Here is a 17,353-nt window from a genome sequence, read left to right on the forward strand (position 1 = left end):
TCTACTTATAGCAGGACAGAAGAGTCTGTCCTCCACTCACATACACTCCTGGAATATTACATCTATATAAAACTTCCCTCACATTTCACCTTCCTCTTCTCCTTTACTGATTATTCATTCTCATTTTACTGTTTATTCATTCTCATTTAGTTTAGCTATTATTACTTCTCCTTCCTTTTTTATTGACTTCTTGTTTTGTAATCCTACAGTTGTGGTTGCACCACAGAAAATGTCTTTTGATACTGGACTGCATTTTTATAGCTCTCACTGTCACTGAAGCTATGCATAAATTAAAAGACCAACCTCTTGGTGGTAGACAATGGAATACTGTATTTAATCTCCCTACAAATATGTGTCAGATGATATCTTCATTGGGTGTCAGATTTTCAGTTCTATCTTAAACATATTTTGGTCAGGAAATTTATGTGCTTCAAGTTTTGACACGATGTGCATTCAGAAATGCTGTCCTGTATGCCTCAGTTGTAGCTGGTGGTTATTAGAGTTACCGCTGCATTTCTATCAGTTCAAACCAATCTGGTCATTCTCCTCTGACCCCCCAGACATCAAAAGGCATTTTCTCATTTTCAGACAATTCTCTGTAACCCTAGAAATGGTTGTGTGTGAAAACCCCAGTAGATCAGCAGTTTCTAAATTGATTATACCAGCCTATCTAGGAACAACCACCATGCTATGTTCAAAGTCAATTAAATCACCTTCTCTACCTGTTCTGATGCTCAGCTTGCATCATGTCTACATGCCTAAATGCACTGAGTTGCTGTCATGTAAACAGCCTTGTAGATATTTGCATTAACAAGTGATTAATGGGTATAGCTAATAAAGTGGCTGTGAGTGTAATTTGTAATTAATATCCAACAATCCTCATTTCCTCTGTACCTAACAGTAGGCTACTCTTGCATTTGCTTGTTCATAATTAAGATACACTTAACAGACCATTCATAAAATAGCACATATTTGGAGATGTAAGATACACACTGACATATTTAATTCCTCTTTTTAAACAAGCATACTTTACACCTGAATGAAGTGTAATTCAGTAAATAACACCATAAATTTATTTATTTTCTTTCTTTCTTTCTTTCTTTCTTTCTTTCTTAACATTTATTCCATACTTTTGTAACTATTAAAACTGATAACAACATGGTCATGACAACATTTTAGACTAAAAGAAAAAAAAGGGGGGCAAAAATACCAAAGCGGGAACTTGGTGGATATAATCAATGTTATTTTCAATTCAATGAAACCAAAAAACACACAAAGAAAAACAAATTGTGCATAATATATGCTTGGTTTTCATGGACTTCTATATAAGGCTGCAATTGAACCAAGTTATCGACGTGCCTGATGCGACTTGAACGTCTCAGGTTGCCAGGTTGGGACATGTCTCTGCCCCAACGAGTCTGTTATCTTCAGTTTTTTAAAAATACGTTTTCAGACCATTTTCCCGCCAGTGGTAAGTCATTTCAATATTTGAATACATTCTAACTGTGTTGTTAGTGAAATATAACTACTTCGTGTGTGGTGGAAGTTCAGAGAGCTCCACCGCCGCAGTGGTTTTGTTGGGCTGTCGCTTAGAAGAGGAGGCGGAGGAGGAGCTGCACAAACCTGGCAACTCTGACAGCCGATTCCTTAACAGTTCATTGAGTGAAGATGGCAGATTTTGAAGAGCTCAGTGACGAGGAGAAGGTAAAACATTCTACATTTATACTGAGATAATTTTGTGAGTATTTGCCTTTGCCTACGGAGATTTGTAATATTCTTAAACATTGGCATGGATTGCGAAACGGGCCGAACTGGGTTATGTGTCTGCCTGTGAAGCTAGCTAAACCAACAACACTGTTGTATTTGACAGTTCTGAGTTGTGCTGTGGGTTTTAGCTATTTGTGTGCACAAGTACAAAATGTATGTCCTCTATCTTACGGAATTTCACCCTACTTTGCCTCATATACATACATGCGCACGGAATGTCTAATATTTCTAATATTTAGGAGTTGCCCATGCTAATGCTAAACCGTAGGAAGTTGAGCTACTTCCTGCATTTACAGTAATGACATTGCATCGGTTTAACACCATCCACACCCAGCTCACTGAAATGTACTTCAGCTGATTAAAATTGTATAAATAGCCCCGAGATGATTTTAGGCATATGTTGCTCCAAAGAATTTAGTATCTTAATTTGTTAACTTGAAACTTGTTCCTGTCGTCTGCCAGGGTAGATTTAGTTTTCCTGCAGTGTTTTGGGGCTTGTCGTGACGGGTTGCTGCTCCTGCATCGTGTTACTACACGTTGTCATATAATGCTTTGCATTCCTAAAGCTGATGGTATGACCAGGAGCAGAAAGACTGGAAATACATAAAGCATTTTATCCGGTTTACACTTCTGGTAATCATTTTTTTTATGTGAGTGCAGCTATGAGCTCCCTGGTAAAGACTCTGAGCTTGAGACTGTTGGTGCATTCTGGGCCCTGGACAGACAGACAGAGAGAGAGAGAGAGAGACTATTCAGGGACACACTTAAACTGGGTTATCTATTGTAATGTCCCAGTACCCTTTCAGCTGGACAGCCCATTTGTAGGTCATTGCCAGCTGTAGCCTAAGGGCTAAATATCCCTGTGTGCCTGACAGATGGCATCACTTGCAGAGCCAGACTGTAGCTTGGCAGAGACATTAGGACCGGTTAAAGCTATGAAATATATTTAAAAAAAAAAAAATAGTGAAGAAAAATGGATCGTTGTTATATTTGAATTGATAATAAATATTTCTATGCTTGTGAGTCAGGTCCTCATCAGATACCAATCTTTACTAAGATCACACGAGGAGCACACAACATAAAACTTTCTGGCTTTAACACCACATGCTTACACATGCATACTGGATACTAAAATAAGCCCCTGGGTGACACCATGCCTGCCATCTAGGGAGTGGTCAAAATAGAAGCAACAAGCCTGCAGCCAAGAAAGTTGACAAATTGCTCTCTGCTTCACTCTAGTGGCAGTTTTTTCTCATTAAATATGACACACATTTTCCAAAAATCGTGTAGATTGCCTTTTTTTAAGAGATTGGTGCACTTCCAACCATCAGTTCTTTTACATTAGACCAGGACAGAACAGAATGAACAGGAGAACAGCATTGAACAATATTACATGAGTAGTAATATTCATAAAGTCTAATGATTTTATTGTTTCAAACAAGGCAGAACCTAAACTCTTCAGTTACAATTTGCATTTAGTGACAATGTCAGTCCTTTTAGTAATGTTTTATTTTATCATTTCTATTTATTTTAAGATCCGCATTGCAGCTGATTTTGTGATCCATGCTCCTCCAGGAGAATTCAATGAAGTCTTCAATGGTGAGCCTGCTGCAAAATTAGTTTAATGGCTATGGAATCATATTTGTTAATGCGTGTTTTTAAAAAATGTATTCTTTTGTTTTTCTTCAGATGTGCGACTACTGCTCAACAATGACAACCTTCTCAGAGAGGGCGCAGCTCAGTAAATGCCTTTTTATATACATATCTATATCTATCTATCTATCTATCTATCTATCTATCTATCTATCTATCTATCTATCTATCTATCTATATATGTATGTGTGTGTGTATATATATATATATATATATATATATCTCAAAAAAGTATTTATGTTTTGGATTTTTGTTAATGTGTGGTTGAATTCTCTTTTAATGCAGTGCCTTTGCCCAGTACAACACGGATCAGTTCACTCGTGCCAAAATTAATGGATATGATGATGAGGTAAGCTCTTTTTCTTTAAAAAAAAAAAAGTATTTTGCATTTTGTATTGAACTCCTATTTCATAAGCCTGAAATAGGCTTCTGTAAAGTAAACAGCCTTGGTAACAGCAGTTTTCTCTTTCCATCTGTTTCACATGTAGGTCCTCATTACTGAGCATGGAGACCTGGGTAATGGCCGCTTCTTTGACCCTCATAACAAGATCTCCTTCAAGTTTGACCACCTGAGAAAGGAGGCCAGTGACCCCCAGCCCCATGAGGGAGAGGCCGCTCTCAGGCCCTGGAGAGATGCCTGTGATTCTGCCTTGAGGGCTTATGTCAAGGAGCACTACCCCAGCGGAGTCTGCACTGTAAGATCATGCTCTCAGTCTGCACGGGATCTGTTGTTTTAAGCATCGAACACAATCACGCTCCCACTCACCCACTCACATGCTCCTCCTGTTGAATTTATCTCAGGTTTATGGGAAAACAATCGATGGCCAGCAGACCATTATTGCATGCATTGAGGGACATCAGTTTGAGCCTAAAAACTTCTGGTAAGTTGATACAGAATAAAGATCTTTTTATAAACTTCACAATGAAATTCACTCAGATAGAAATGTGTCGATACAGTGTGAAGACAATTATGTGTGATTGTGTCGGGCCTACACCTCCACATTTTCTGTTGACAGGAACGGCCGCTGCCGGTCTGAATGGAGGTTCAGCGTTTCACAGCCTACAGCGCAAGTTACTGGAGTCTTGAAAATTCAGGTATGTTTTCAAGTACAATACAAACTTAGCAGTAAAGTTTGCCGTCTTTACTTGTTTGCTTGTGTCTGACTAATATTTGTACTATTTTACTGTTTATTTAGGTACATTATTATGAGGATGGAAATGTGCAGCTGGTCAGCCATAAAGACATACAGGAAGCACTGACAGTGTCTGTAAGTGTTTTATTCTGTTACTAGTTTTTGTGTTTTAACTGTGATGAGTTAAACAGGAGTCATTAATATGTGTCAAGTGTTGTGAAAACACACCAGTTATTGCAGTATTGACTTTTTTTTAAATTTCAGTTTAATTTTCAATTTTTACATACATTCATAGTTTTAGTGTAATTTTGAGAACCTGACTATTTTTAATGTAGACTTTCAGGGCTAGTTTGAGTTGTTCAGATATTATGAGTAACGCATTGATTTCTAAAGCCATAGTGTGAAGCCATTTTATTTGTATACACAGTTAATATTGGAGAAACATCTAAAAACAAATCTGGTTTTCCTTGTAGCTCTATGTCATTTTAGTTTGTGTTCAGTTATTTGCTGTATCCTTTATGTAGTGTTTGCCATATTTGTTTACATTAATGTACTGTATACTTAACTGTTCTAATGTTATTAGCTAATTTTACTTAAAACACTTAACATATTTTGACAGAATGAGAGCCAGACTGCAAAGGAGTTGGTGAAAATTATAGAGGATGCAGAGAATGAATACCAGGTATGTGGGTAGTTAAGAAATGCACAAGTGGTCCTGGTGGAGAAATAACTGAGATGTAGTATCATGGAATAGCTAGAGATAGTTAGCATGACTGATGTGTTTCTCTGCTTTTTATTCCAGACGGCTATCAGCGAGAACTATCAAACAATGTCAGACACCACGTTCAAAGCCTTACGCAGACAGCTCCCAGTCACTCGTACCAAGATTGACTGGACCAAGATCCTAAGCTACAAGATCGGCAAGGAGATGCAGAATGCTTAGAGGATGACCCTGACAAACTGATGAGGGAAAGCCGATGCTCGTGTGGAGATGTGTGATGCAACATAATGTACTGTATGTCCTTCTAAAAGCCGTGTTTGGTTTGTTTTTTTTTTTCCAGAGAATGACAGATTATGTTGAGCACTGAGCGGCGATGCCTTTATAATAAAGACATTGAATAGTGTAACTGTTGCTCATTTGCAAACACATATGGTTATTTTTCTAACAACTAATGCATTTAGTGACACTGTGAAAATTTGGGTCATTCCTTGTCATTCAAATACAGATGTACCTTATGTAAACACAGTTTGTGATCCCCTGTGCTTCAAATGGTTACACCCACTTGACTTTTATGTAGCAAATAACCTGTATAACACAGCTGATGTTCTGTTTTCAATACCTCCATAGTAGTTTTTATTAAGAGACGGAAGATACTCTCTGCAGTTTGATGTAATCTCAGTTGAAAAAGACCTGTCAAATTACAAATTCTATGTTTTAAAAAATGCCATCTGTATATATTTACGCGTCCCTCTGGATGGATGTGGGGTTGTATAACCAGCGGGAAAGCCAAAGTATAAACACCTTGTCCTTTCCTTACTCACTGACCAGATTTTAATATCCCTCTTGAAATTGGAATTTTACCCCTTTCATTTCTCCCTGCTATTGACAGATGTTTTAGTGAGAAATAATCCCTCTGTATTCCACAGGACTGGAAAAATACTGGTATCCCCCTGCCAACTGTTTGCCTTTAGCTTTGGCTCTATTTTTTTATACAAACTGTAAGTACATTTATTATTCATGAAATAAAAAGTTGCACAAAATATTACATAAGCAATCAGGAGTGTGTGTTGTTTTTATATCTTGTTTGCAGTTTTGAACAGAAACACTGACTATATTAGACAAAGCTGTATCCTATAGGCTATACAAATAAAATGTTTCATTAGATATAGTTTCGATGTAACAGAAACGTAACATGTCATATGGTTTTTTCATGAGTCAGCTGTTTTGCGTGACTCCACATACCCGCCGTGCTGGGAATTATGTAACGCCCACAACCTAGGGAGTGTCAACAAAACACGTCTGACAAAGCCCGTGAAGTCAAAATACTAAACAGATGTTGTCATCGTCTGACTGGGCGATTAAACTTAAGCATTTCACAAAACAATTAAACACATATCTTTATCTCCACAAGATGTTGTTCTATTTTTACGAGTGGGCGGTATGTTTTCGTTTTTCTTGTGAAAACTCGTTACAGACACTCCCTGGCTTAGGCACCGTTGGGCTGTGTTCACCACCAGTAGGTTTGCGCTCACCTGCGTCCATAAACAGATCTGTAGATGGTTTTGTACATGTTTTAACGTGTCAAATGTGTTAAAAATCCACGCGCGGGTTAAACTATATGCTTAATATATTGTGAATATCCGTACAGTCGCGCAAAATAAGAACCTTAAAGCGTCCTCACCGTCATGAGAGTGTGAATGACTCCAGACAGACACATGAACCGTGGGAAATAGGCTCATAGTTGCACAAAACGAGGCCGATGAACTTCCTTATTTTAACCAGAACATAGTCGGTAGCGGCTTCCAACACGTCGACATGCCGTCGCTTATAGAGTCTCTTGAATGTGGACTGGACTTCATTGAATTTCTGGGAGACAGAGTATCCACCACCAGCAAAAAGGAACTTCGAGACATTTACAACAATGAATTTAAGGGCAGGTATGCAGCCGAAACAAATGCGTGTTCTGAGCCATGTTCGAATAAAGTCTCTGTATACAACTCCTTTCTTTCTCTGCCTTGTTTCCACAGAAAAGGGATTAAAGACCCAAACTTTTCCAATATTATTTTCGCGCTTCTCAGATTCAACAAGGTCCACATAAAGCAGGGGAACATCTACATTCATGTCAGACCTCAGGTAAGATGCACTGTAACACTAATATAACACTAATGTAACACTATTGTAACACTGTCAGCAAACTGTTTTTTGGTGTTAGTGTTTTGCTGCAACATGTCACCAAACAGGAAGTGTAATGTTTATTTCCTGTCCCTGTTGCAGGTCAGAGTTTACTGTGACCAGTGGAGGAGGCCACGGTTCCCACAATCACAAACGCCAGGGTCTGACTCTCAGAAGACCCCTTACACTCCTCCTCCTCCTCCACCATCTTCCTCATCTTCATCCTCCTCGGCTGCTGCTGGTTCAACTCCGGTGACCCCTGTGTTGACCCCCAAGAAGAAGCTGGTCACTGAAATACTGCACAAGTTAAAGGCAAATAGGTATGTCTGAATGCTGGTGATTCTATCAGTCAAGTATTTAGATAAAGTAATAATAATAATAACTTTCATTGATACAGCACCTTTAAAAACTGAGTTTACAAAGTGCTCTTTTCTGACAGAAAAAGCAGAAGGGCACCACAGCAGGATACAATTGAAAAAAACAAGATGCAAACAAAGACACTAAAACATAGAAAACAACACAACACAATAAAAGAGATATGTACAGCCAACTGGAAAACATGACACTGAATAAATTTGAATGTATCGAAGTAGAGAGGGCAGAGATTACATAACATAGATAGATAGATAGATAGATAGATAGATAGATAGATAGATAGATATTTTATTAATCCTGAGGGAAATTCAAGTATTCAGCAGCTTTACATACAGCACAAGAAGACAAAAAACAGACAGACCAAAACACAACACAACAGTGGGTTAGTAACCAGGTTGACATTAAGGTTAGTATATATACTCTAAAAGACACTTGCTAAAGAACTACCTCTAAAAGAGCTTCCTGTACAGTACTGTAAATAAGGACTTCTGGTTGTATTTACACATTTCGAGGCAGTGATATAAAGTGAAACAGTGATTTAAGTGTAACAGTTATTTAAGTGATCTACGGTGGTTTGAAGAGTAGGTGTAGACCAACTACATTAGGTGTTTGGATATTTTATAGTCTCTTCGTATCAGTCCTGATTGGTCATGACTGAGACCGAGACCCCCCCGACCACTCAGTGATGAGTTGTACAATCTGATGGCCAGGGGGATGAATGAGTTCCTGAGTCTGCTGGTGGAGCAGGTCAGAGACAGCAGCCTGGAGCTGAACACACTCCTCTGCCTGATCACTGATGCTGTCAAATCAATGTAAAAATGAAGGAATGGAATAAAACAACATCATGTATGTCAATATAAATGAATAACCAAAATACGGTAAAATTAAATATTCAAACATTAAAAAGAGATAACATCACATAAAGGCAAGTCTATAAAGATGTGTTTTAAGAAGTGATTTAAAACATGTCACTGATTCTGCAAGCCTTATCTCCTTGGGCAGGCCATTCCAAAGTCGAGGGGCCCTCATGCAGAAAGCGCGGTCACCTTTGTGTTTAAACCTCGACTTTGTTTTTCTGTTGTTTTTTTTTTTCTTTTTAACTTGTCTTGTCCGACATCATAACAGCAGAATGGTAGTTTGGCTGCCTTTTGGTGTTGAACAAATTTGCTTTGCCAAGGGAAACTGTCTTTATTTTGAGTTTTGTTGAACCACATTTTGATGCTGGACCTGACATGAAAGAACAGGGGGAAGGAAAAGAGAAGGAAAGAGTGAAGGGGGGAGAAAAAGGAAAAACAAGGTGGCAAACACCCTCACAAGAAAATATCAGCAATACTGACAAAAACAACCATGGTGATAATTATAATGGTAACAATAACTACAACAAGAACTGAGTAAGCCTCGACTTTGGAACAGCCAGGAGCCGGATGATCTAAGCCTGCGTACTGGCTCATAAGTGACTAGCATGTCAGCTATGTAGCTAGGGGCCAGGCACATTCGGACTTTAAAAGTGATCAGTAAAATCTTAAAAATCAATTCTAAAATGCACAGGAAGCCAATGGAGTGAAGCCAGGATTGGGGAAAGTAGGTCAAGTACAAGGACAGTGCCTGCACCAGCGACACATGGACAAAATGCAACAGGACTTAATGACTGATATTTAATGTGATGTGACTGGATGTTAAAGTTTCATAAGGAGCCGCTCTATGATTGCATGGAACTGTTTAGGTTCAAGAGTCTACATTTTTGTCCAGAGGAACACAGAGCACTTTTAGGAACCAGGGAGCATCCCCTGAAAGACACGTGATATGACTCCATCTTTACTTCTTCTGGCACAAAAACAAGCCATAAGTTAGTGCTGCAGCTATGGATTATTTTCATAATCGACTAATCTATTGGTTATTTTCTTCAATTTGATTAAATAATTATTTGAATAAGAAAAAAAAAAAGAAAAAATGTGAAATAGACATGTCTGAAAATGCCAAACAACAGGTCCTTTATTCCTGAACTAGCTGAAACAACAACCACAGCAAGTGTAAACATAAAAGGATATAATGTAAAACCTGTGGTGTTACCATGGTTGTTAATGAAGTTTTTAGCACAAAAGTTTTTACTGGTGCTTTTTTCTATGTCTGGTTTGCAATTGCACAATTAGCTTATTTATCTATTTATTTATTTATTTATTCTTCTTGCTCCTTTTTCTTTTTCTTTTTTTCTTCTCTTTCTCTTCTTCTCTACTTCTCGCTCTATCTTTTATATCTTATTCTTGCTCTAGGAAAGTTAGTGTATTTTTAGAATGTATTGTATGTATTGAATGTATTTTATGTATTTGGGTGAAGCCATTCAATCTGAGCAGAATTTCCTATATCTGCCATGTTTAACCGTTTTCTTCCAGTATATTATGACTTTGCTGTCCTGGACATATGACTAACATAACAAACATCACTCAGATTACAGATGGAAATTAGCTTCTCTGCTAAATCTGGTACATGCATCTTGTTCTTTGTAACTAATGTCAATACACACTGTCCTGTAACTAAGTAAATAAAATACAAATATCTAATAGATCTTCCAATCACTCTCAACGATACTTGCTGAAATACTGCAGCCTGACCCTTTGATAGCTGTTAGCAATGAGCTGAAGTTGCCCCGTCTCCACAAAAATGCAGTTGTCTTTGCATTGTTGCATGCCCGCCGTCTGATATTGCTGAACTGGAAGGGGAAGAACCCTCCTGCCTATGTTCTATGAGATATGATGTTGGAATTGGCTCTGGAAAAGATTAGGTATACAGTACACGGGCTGGAGGATAAACATGACAGAACCCGGTCATGGTTCATAACTCATTTCAAGAACCTGCCTTTGGCCTTACTTCTTGTTTTTACTTATTAATGTATTTTTCTTTCTTTCTTTCTTTCTTTCTTTCTTTCTTTCTTTCTTTCTTTCTTTCTTTCTTTCTGTCTGTCTGTCTGTCTGTCTGTCTGTCTGTCTGTCTGTCTGTCTGTCTGTCTGTCTGTCTGTCTGTCTGTCTGTCTGTCTGTCTGTCTTTCTGTCTGTCTTTCTGTCTGTCTTTCTTTCTCTATCTCTCTCCTTGTCTTTGACTACCATCCTAGTCTTCTCAATGCCCATATTCTGACTGTTGGGACTTTTTTCTTATGCCAGAGGCCCAGAATGTTGGTGTTATGACCATAATGATTAACACAGATTGGTTTGAATCTTTTTTTTGTCTGTGTCTGGTTTTTTTTTGTATTTTTGTATATTTGTTTTCTTCTTTTGGTGTTGTGTTTGCCCGTTTGATACATGAATGTTTATGTGGATATATTTGTGGGGATGCCATCTGGATGGGGTGGGGGGGCAAGTTCACAGCTTCTGTAAGAAATGCTTAACTAATGATGTCATTGTTGTTAATATGGAAAAATGATAACTAAAGTTGTAAAAAAACATCGAAATAGAAATAACAACACTATAAAATTCTATATAACCCATCTTGTCCACTGGCATTTTGTGCAGAACCTGCCCATTTAAACACAAATAAACTGCGAGTGATTTTGCAACAGTGGTCATTTTTGTAAAACGTTCTGCGTTGCATATTTACTTCGATTCACAAAATGTACTTGTGAGAGAATGAAGAGATACTCAAAAAAACAGTTGCGCGTAATTTTCATGTCCTTTTTACTTTGATTATGTCAGGGTAATCATTGCATGCAGAATCATCCGCGCACTGCTGGAATACTGACTAGTTATAATTTCACAGGAAAACTCAGGTATCACTGAGTTGTCTGTGGATTTGCCTTGTGTAATAAGTGTGGGTATTGGGGAAAAAAACTGAAATAAAAAGACGAGGGAGTTCATTATAGAAACCTAATGTCCGTGTTACATGTGGATTTTTGTATGCGCGTGTCAAATAAAAATGTGTTTTATCAGAAAAATAGTTTCTCTTTTATCTCAGTAAATATGTTTTTTTTTTTTTTTTTTAAATAGACCCAAAGTGCTTCCAAACTTACTTCATAACATTAATATACATCTTGTTTGAATTTTTAGCTCCTCTGTCCTACTTTTAGGTACCAGTTTCACAGAAGCACCCATATATAAAAATATCTATAGGTATAAACAACAAACATCTACAAACAATATGTGCGCTGCAGTCTTCTTGTATCTAAATTACTAATAACTTCAGATAGAACTAACATACAACTCTGTGTTGATCCTAGCGTCATGTGCATCACAATAAGCATCTGTGAGAAACACAACAGCGGAACTAATGTTTAGCTGCAGTGAAATTAAGGAAACAAAGCTTTGATTCAGGAAAACTTTAATGAAATCATAGTTTTAATCATTTTGAGTCGATTAACCATTTCAACTCTACAAAAAATACATTGTTTAAGCTACTTCAATGTAAGTGGTTGATGGGGTCTTATGTAACCTTTATCAAACGTCATCATATTTCTGGTTATATTCCAGACAGATTTCCTAAATGTCTGAAGGAAAAAGGAACTTCTTTGCTGTCTATGACAGTAGTTCCCAACCTTTTTTGGCTCGTGACCCTATTTTAACATCACAAATTTCTGGTTACCCCAGACATTCAAAACAGAGACATTTTTTTTTTTGCTAAAATTAATTTGGTTTTGATCATGTAATAGTTTGCTATACTATGTTGCAAATCAACGTTAATTTTAGATGACATTTAGGCTGTATAATGTATATTATTATGGATGGAGGCAGAAAAGCCAGGTTGAGATTACGGCACAAAGTGTGAATTTTTTTTTCCTCGGTCAGGATATGTACAGTACAATCAGTCCAGCTTGTATTTACAAGGCTGACGATTAGTACTGAAAAAACAATAACTCAAACTAGGAATTATGAAAGAGGTGCAGCATCTTAAACCGATCACAATGAACATTTGAAAGATAAACAGTACCGCAGTGTTTCAATTTCAGCTTCAGAGTTTGTCATGTCTTTTATGTATTGTGATTGTCTCTGTCAAGTCACCATATATTTTTTATTTGTATGTTTTTTTATTATTTATTTTTTATCAATTACTAGACATTTCAGGCGACCCCACGTGGGGTCCTGACCCCAAGGTTGAAAAACACTGGTCTGTGGGAATGTCCAAAGATTCAGAAACGATGTCACCACATGTCTGTCAGAGGTTTTCACTATCAACATCCTGATAAATGTGTGTTCAGACTCTATCCACTGGGCTTCACACAAACACAGAACAGACAAAAATACTAGGCTTTGGACTTCTACAAGCCAGGAAAGTTATTGTTTTATGTTGAAAGAGTGTGGATACTCCCTCGATGAAACAGTGGATAAAGGAATGTGACCTGGAAAGACTCAACATACAGTGTGGAAGTGAGGGAGGGAGGAAGGAAGGAAGGAAGGAAGGAAGGAAGGAAGGAAGGAGTATACCTCTGGGTGCTATATATGGACATTATAGATGCAGGAAAGTAGGCCTCATCACATTTTTACATTCACATTTATTTCTGTATTTAAAAATATTGTGTGTTTCATTGGTGCATAATTTGTGCATGTTTAATATCTTTATCTATGTTTCTTTGTGTCTGAATGGTCATTTGTTGATGTGACGTATGTTACTGTTGTTTAATTGTTCATTTAAGTCATTTTTGTGATGCAAGAACCAGCAGAAACCAAAAAAATTACTGGGGAGGAAATCTTTACTCCTCCTATCTTAATAGAGATGCAAGTATAGAATTTAGAAGTCTGCTTTTTCAGTATCAATTTCAGTATCAGAAGTAATACACTCATTTTAAACTATTTGTCAGATATATGAGAACATAGCAACACAAAGGGATTCATCTTCATTCCTGCTCATTTTACAGCCTGGTTTTGTCTAATCCCACTAAAATGGAATTATATAATTTCTCCATCTCGCATGCAGAGAATCAGGAATATCTTATTGTATGAGGTTGGAAAAAAAATTGCACACTGCCTCATGTCTGGTAAGATTTAGTGAACTTTTCTGAGGTGTTTTGAAGAGACACCCCCCCACACACACACATTCAGTGTTTCCTTTTGTTTTTAATTAGTTTTTGACATGCATGTGGTCTGCATGCATATGCCAATTTTACAGGGTGTCCACAAAGTCTCTTTACAATTTAAAAAATGTATTACCAAAGCTATTGATGAGAGATGTATATCATATTTGTTCTATGTACTCAGTGGTTATCAAAGTTTTTAATCACATTGCATTGACCAATTACTGCAAATATTTCCCTTGACCTTTTGACTGAATATGTGGCACCACTACTGGATGACCTTTAACCAACCATCATTTTCCAGGTATATGTTGCACCACCACATTGGGGACTGCATGTTGGTGGGTTCCTAAATCAAACATTTCCAGACCCTGGACTTCTTTCTATGGGATTATGTTAAAGATCTCGTGTATCTAACAAAGATACAGGATATCAATGACCTGAAGCAAAAGATCATTGATACCATTGCCACCACTGATGAGGCTTTGCTACAGCCAACATGTACTGGCACCCATATAGACATGTATTAAATGAGGCAAAAAAACATCATCTACTTTTCATTTAGTAATAATTTCCACAGATTTGTCTATTCATTTACCTTTGTATTAAACTTGTGAAATTGTAAAGAAACTTTATGGACCCATTGTATATTTTTTGCTTGTAAAATCAATGAAGTAAAAAAACTGTATTATGGACATGCCTCTCTCACAGGAAAGAGTTGACAGCTGACAAGGGGGACGTTAAGATCACCTCAGAGCCTGGAACGAGCGGCGGTAAGGTCCGATTCACCGTGGACCGTCTGAGGGAGTTGTTCATCGTCAAGTTTCACATCGTAAACAAAGGCACAAACTGCGTCCACTTCACCTACTACACTGCCCTGCACAGGATACGCTGTTTCACTTTGGAGGATGAGAGACGAGTGACCAGAGCCTGTCCACTCTTCCTCTGTCCTGGTGAGAGACGACAGACCCTCCTCTTCCTCAGTTTGAAGTGTTGAAACATGCTGACGTTGTAATTAATTCGGAACATGTCTTGACAGGAGAAAGCTATGAAGTTGTGGTTCGGTACTTGATGAATCACTACGGGTATTTCCCTGCCACGATGTACTTTGAGTTCTGTCCAGATCTGCCTGGATCGGTGCCTTTCTGCATTGTGAGAGAGATTGAAGCTGTAGCCAGAACCCCACTGGCTGTGGAACTGGGCCCAGTGGCTCCTTACAGACCATTTCAAGTGGTCACATACAAGCCTGTTGACACAGTGGTAGTGGACGGGGTCCCACCAGAGAGGTACGGCACTTAGTCCAAAACTCACCAGGGAAATCCACTTAAATGCATGTAATTATGCCAGCACATAAGGATTAGGGCTGGGTATTGTTGAAAAATGTTCAATACCAGTACTGATGATGATAAATATAAATCTCCACTGGTGATATGTTAAAATGAGAACCTTAATGTTTTGTAATTTCTTTGTCATAACTGTCATCAATAATGAATTGAATGGTGTTAAAGTGGAGCCAGAGGATCATCTGATTGAGTGTCAGTGAACCTGTTGACATGCACACCAATACTCTGATCATCATCCGATTTCTGGAGTTGTCAGATTATTCAAGTGAAAATGTAAACAGAATAATCTGATATGGTTTATCAGATAACAGCAGTAATCTGATTATGAGAAACTGGATTAACACACCTGGATTTCTCCCCGATACTCCCATGTCTTCCTGCATGTATACAGGTTAATCTGATTTATTTCATTCTTTTACGTCTGTGCATGTGTGAATACAATTAAAATTGTAGAGAACGGAAGTTATGTAGACAAACATGAGCAGAAAACATTAACAGGAAGTTTGATTGGACCATCACTTCATACGTACACACTATGAAAGAAATCTGATAATGGACTGGAGCGTCTAAACCACGGCTTTTCGATTATCGCATTTCTGAGGTGCAGGTAAATGTGTTAGGTCTGATGGTATGGTATGGTATGGTATGGTATGCCTTTATTTGTACAGGGACAGTGCACAACAATACATTGACCTAGACAGAGTCAGAGTAAAGATGCTTGATACCAGGTTATAGCATAAGTACTAATTTCCACCTGTAGTCCCTGGACAGGTTGACGGTTAAAAGTAAATAAATAATGACAGAGTTTGGTGTATGTAAATTACGAGACCAATTAATAAGTTACCACATATGTGTTGCATCAGTCAAACAGTTACACTAAAATCGTTCACACATCCTATCTAACATTCTCCATGCGCAGTCCCTCACTCTCCCACTCTCTTACTCTGCCCCACACACACACAATCATGGGTTCAAGACATAACATGCATTCTTATCATCGCTGCCACATTCATCCCTAATGTATACAGTCTTGATTTGATAGTAGCCATTTCTTTAATTATCCGATTACTCTCAGTTATCAGCCTTTTATGGTCATGCAAACAGGCTTAGGTGTCATATCACAAAAGCAAATAAAAATTCTAAAATTCTTACAGAGCATAGCTCTATTTTTGTATAAATATTCATTTTTTTGTCCATATGAAATGTAAATGTAATACCCAGATACCCAGATATCTTTCCTGGTTATATTAAAATATCATAAGTGAGCACACATTGTACTCTCAGTAGCAGGAGTCCTGCATCACAGATTTTCAGCAGTAGTATTTTCTTCTTTGGGCCTTGTTAAACTACTTTTATTTATACCAGTCACACTTCGATCAGTCATTAAAATTATGTGTTTGTGTTTTTTTTTTTCCTTCTCTGCAGTTCTATTGTCCAGCGCCTAACAATGACAGTGAAATTAGGAGACTACAAGTACCCTCATTACCTTAAGGAGCTAGCGAGACGAAGGATGGAGGACTCTGAGTACCTGTCTCCCATTGCCAGACAGAAACTTCCATCAGTCAAGTGAGAGACAGAACTAGATCATCTGATGAATTGAGCTATTGTGTGTGGATGAGGTCCCTGTTTAACAGTCTGTGCTGCCCTGTTTATGTAGGAGTCTCCTCAGCTGCCAGTTGAAAATGAAGAACTACGCTGCTCGATTTCACCTTCTGCTCCACCTCGAGGAGATCCAGATGGAGGTTGACATTAGGAAGTATGACCTCCGTGATCAAACTATGAATCCAGACCAAAGCAACAAGAAGCTACTTACACTCAAAGTAAGAAAATGTACATCAGAATACAAGGGTGTCCACAAAGTCCCTTTACAGTTTAAAAAATGTATTATAAAAGCAACTGATGAGATATGTTGTCAGATTTGTTCTTTGTACTCAGTGGTTATCAAAGTGTTAAATCTTGTTGTTTGATCATGTGCAATTGAATCATTACTCCCCTGGATTTCTTTCTATGGGGTTAAAGGTGGGGTGTTAAAGATATCATGTATTGAACAAAGGTACGGGACATCAGTGACCTGAAGGAAAAGATCATTGGGCCTCATTCACTAATATGTGCGTGGAAATATTCTTACTTTGTGCACAAAATAAGTACGAACGCAAATCACCATGGGATTAATGACACGTGCACTGGCCAATTTTGT

At 37.9% G+C, this 17,353-nt stretch overlaps 2 protein-coding genes across 2 annotated transcripts in view; both read left to right on the top strand.

Moving 5' to 3' along the window:
* Positions 1-1,575: 1,575 nt before the first annotated feature.
* On the top strand, positions 1,576-6,328 carry capza1a (capping actin protein of muscle Z-line subunit alpha 1a). Its single transcript, XM_030133722.1, has 10 exons — positions 1,576-1,704; positions 3,303-3,366; positions 3,457-3,508; positions 3,706-3,769; positions 3,909-4,115; positions 4,222-4,301; positions 4,437-4,515; positions 4,617-4,688; positions 5,173-5,235; positions 5,356-6,328. Exons 1-10 carry the CDS (start codon positions 1,669-1,671, stop codon positions 5,494-5,496), a joined length of 858 nt encoding a protein of 285 aa, XP_029989582.1. The 5' UTR covers positions 1,576-1,668; the 3' UTR covers positions 5,497-6,328.
* Positions 6,329-6,767: 439 nt separating this feature from the next.
* Positions 6,768-17,353, top strand: part of mov10a (Mov10 RNA helicase a) — a 37,958-nt gene continuing 27,372 nt past the window's right edge. The window contains exons 1-7 of the mRNA XM_030133708.1: positions 6,768-7,211; positions 7,302-7,407; positions 7,549-7,766; positions 14,525-14,766; positions 14,853-15,099; positions 16,582-16,722; positions 16,814-16,976. Coding sequence (XP_029989568.1) covers positions 7,090-7,211; positions 7,302-7,407; positions 7,549-7,766; positions 14,525-14,766; positions 14,853-15,099; positions 16,582-16,722; positions 16,814-16,976 — 1,239 coding nt within the window. The 5' untranslated portion in view covers positions 6,768-7,089. The remainder of the gene's footprint in view (positions 7,212-7,301; positions 7,408-7,548; positions 7,767-14,524; positions 14,767-14,852; positions 15,100-16,581; positions 16,723-16,813; positions 16,977-17,353) is intronic.

This window comes from Sphaeramia orbicularis, chromosome 5 (genome assembly GCF_902148855.1).
Source record: "Sphaeramia orbicularis chromosome 5, fSphaOr1.1, whole genome shotgun sequence".
NCBI lineage: Eukaryota > Metazoa > Chordata > Actinopteri > Kurtiformes > Apogonidae > Sphaeramia > Sphaeramia orbicularis.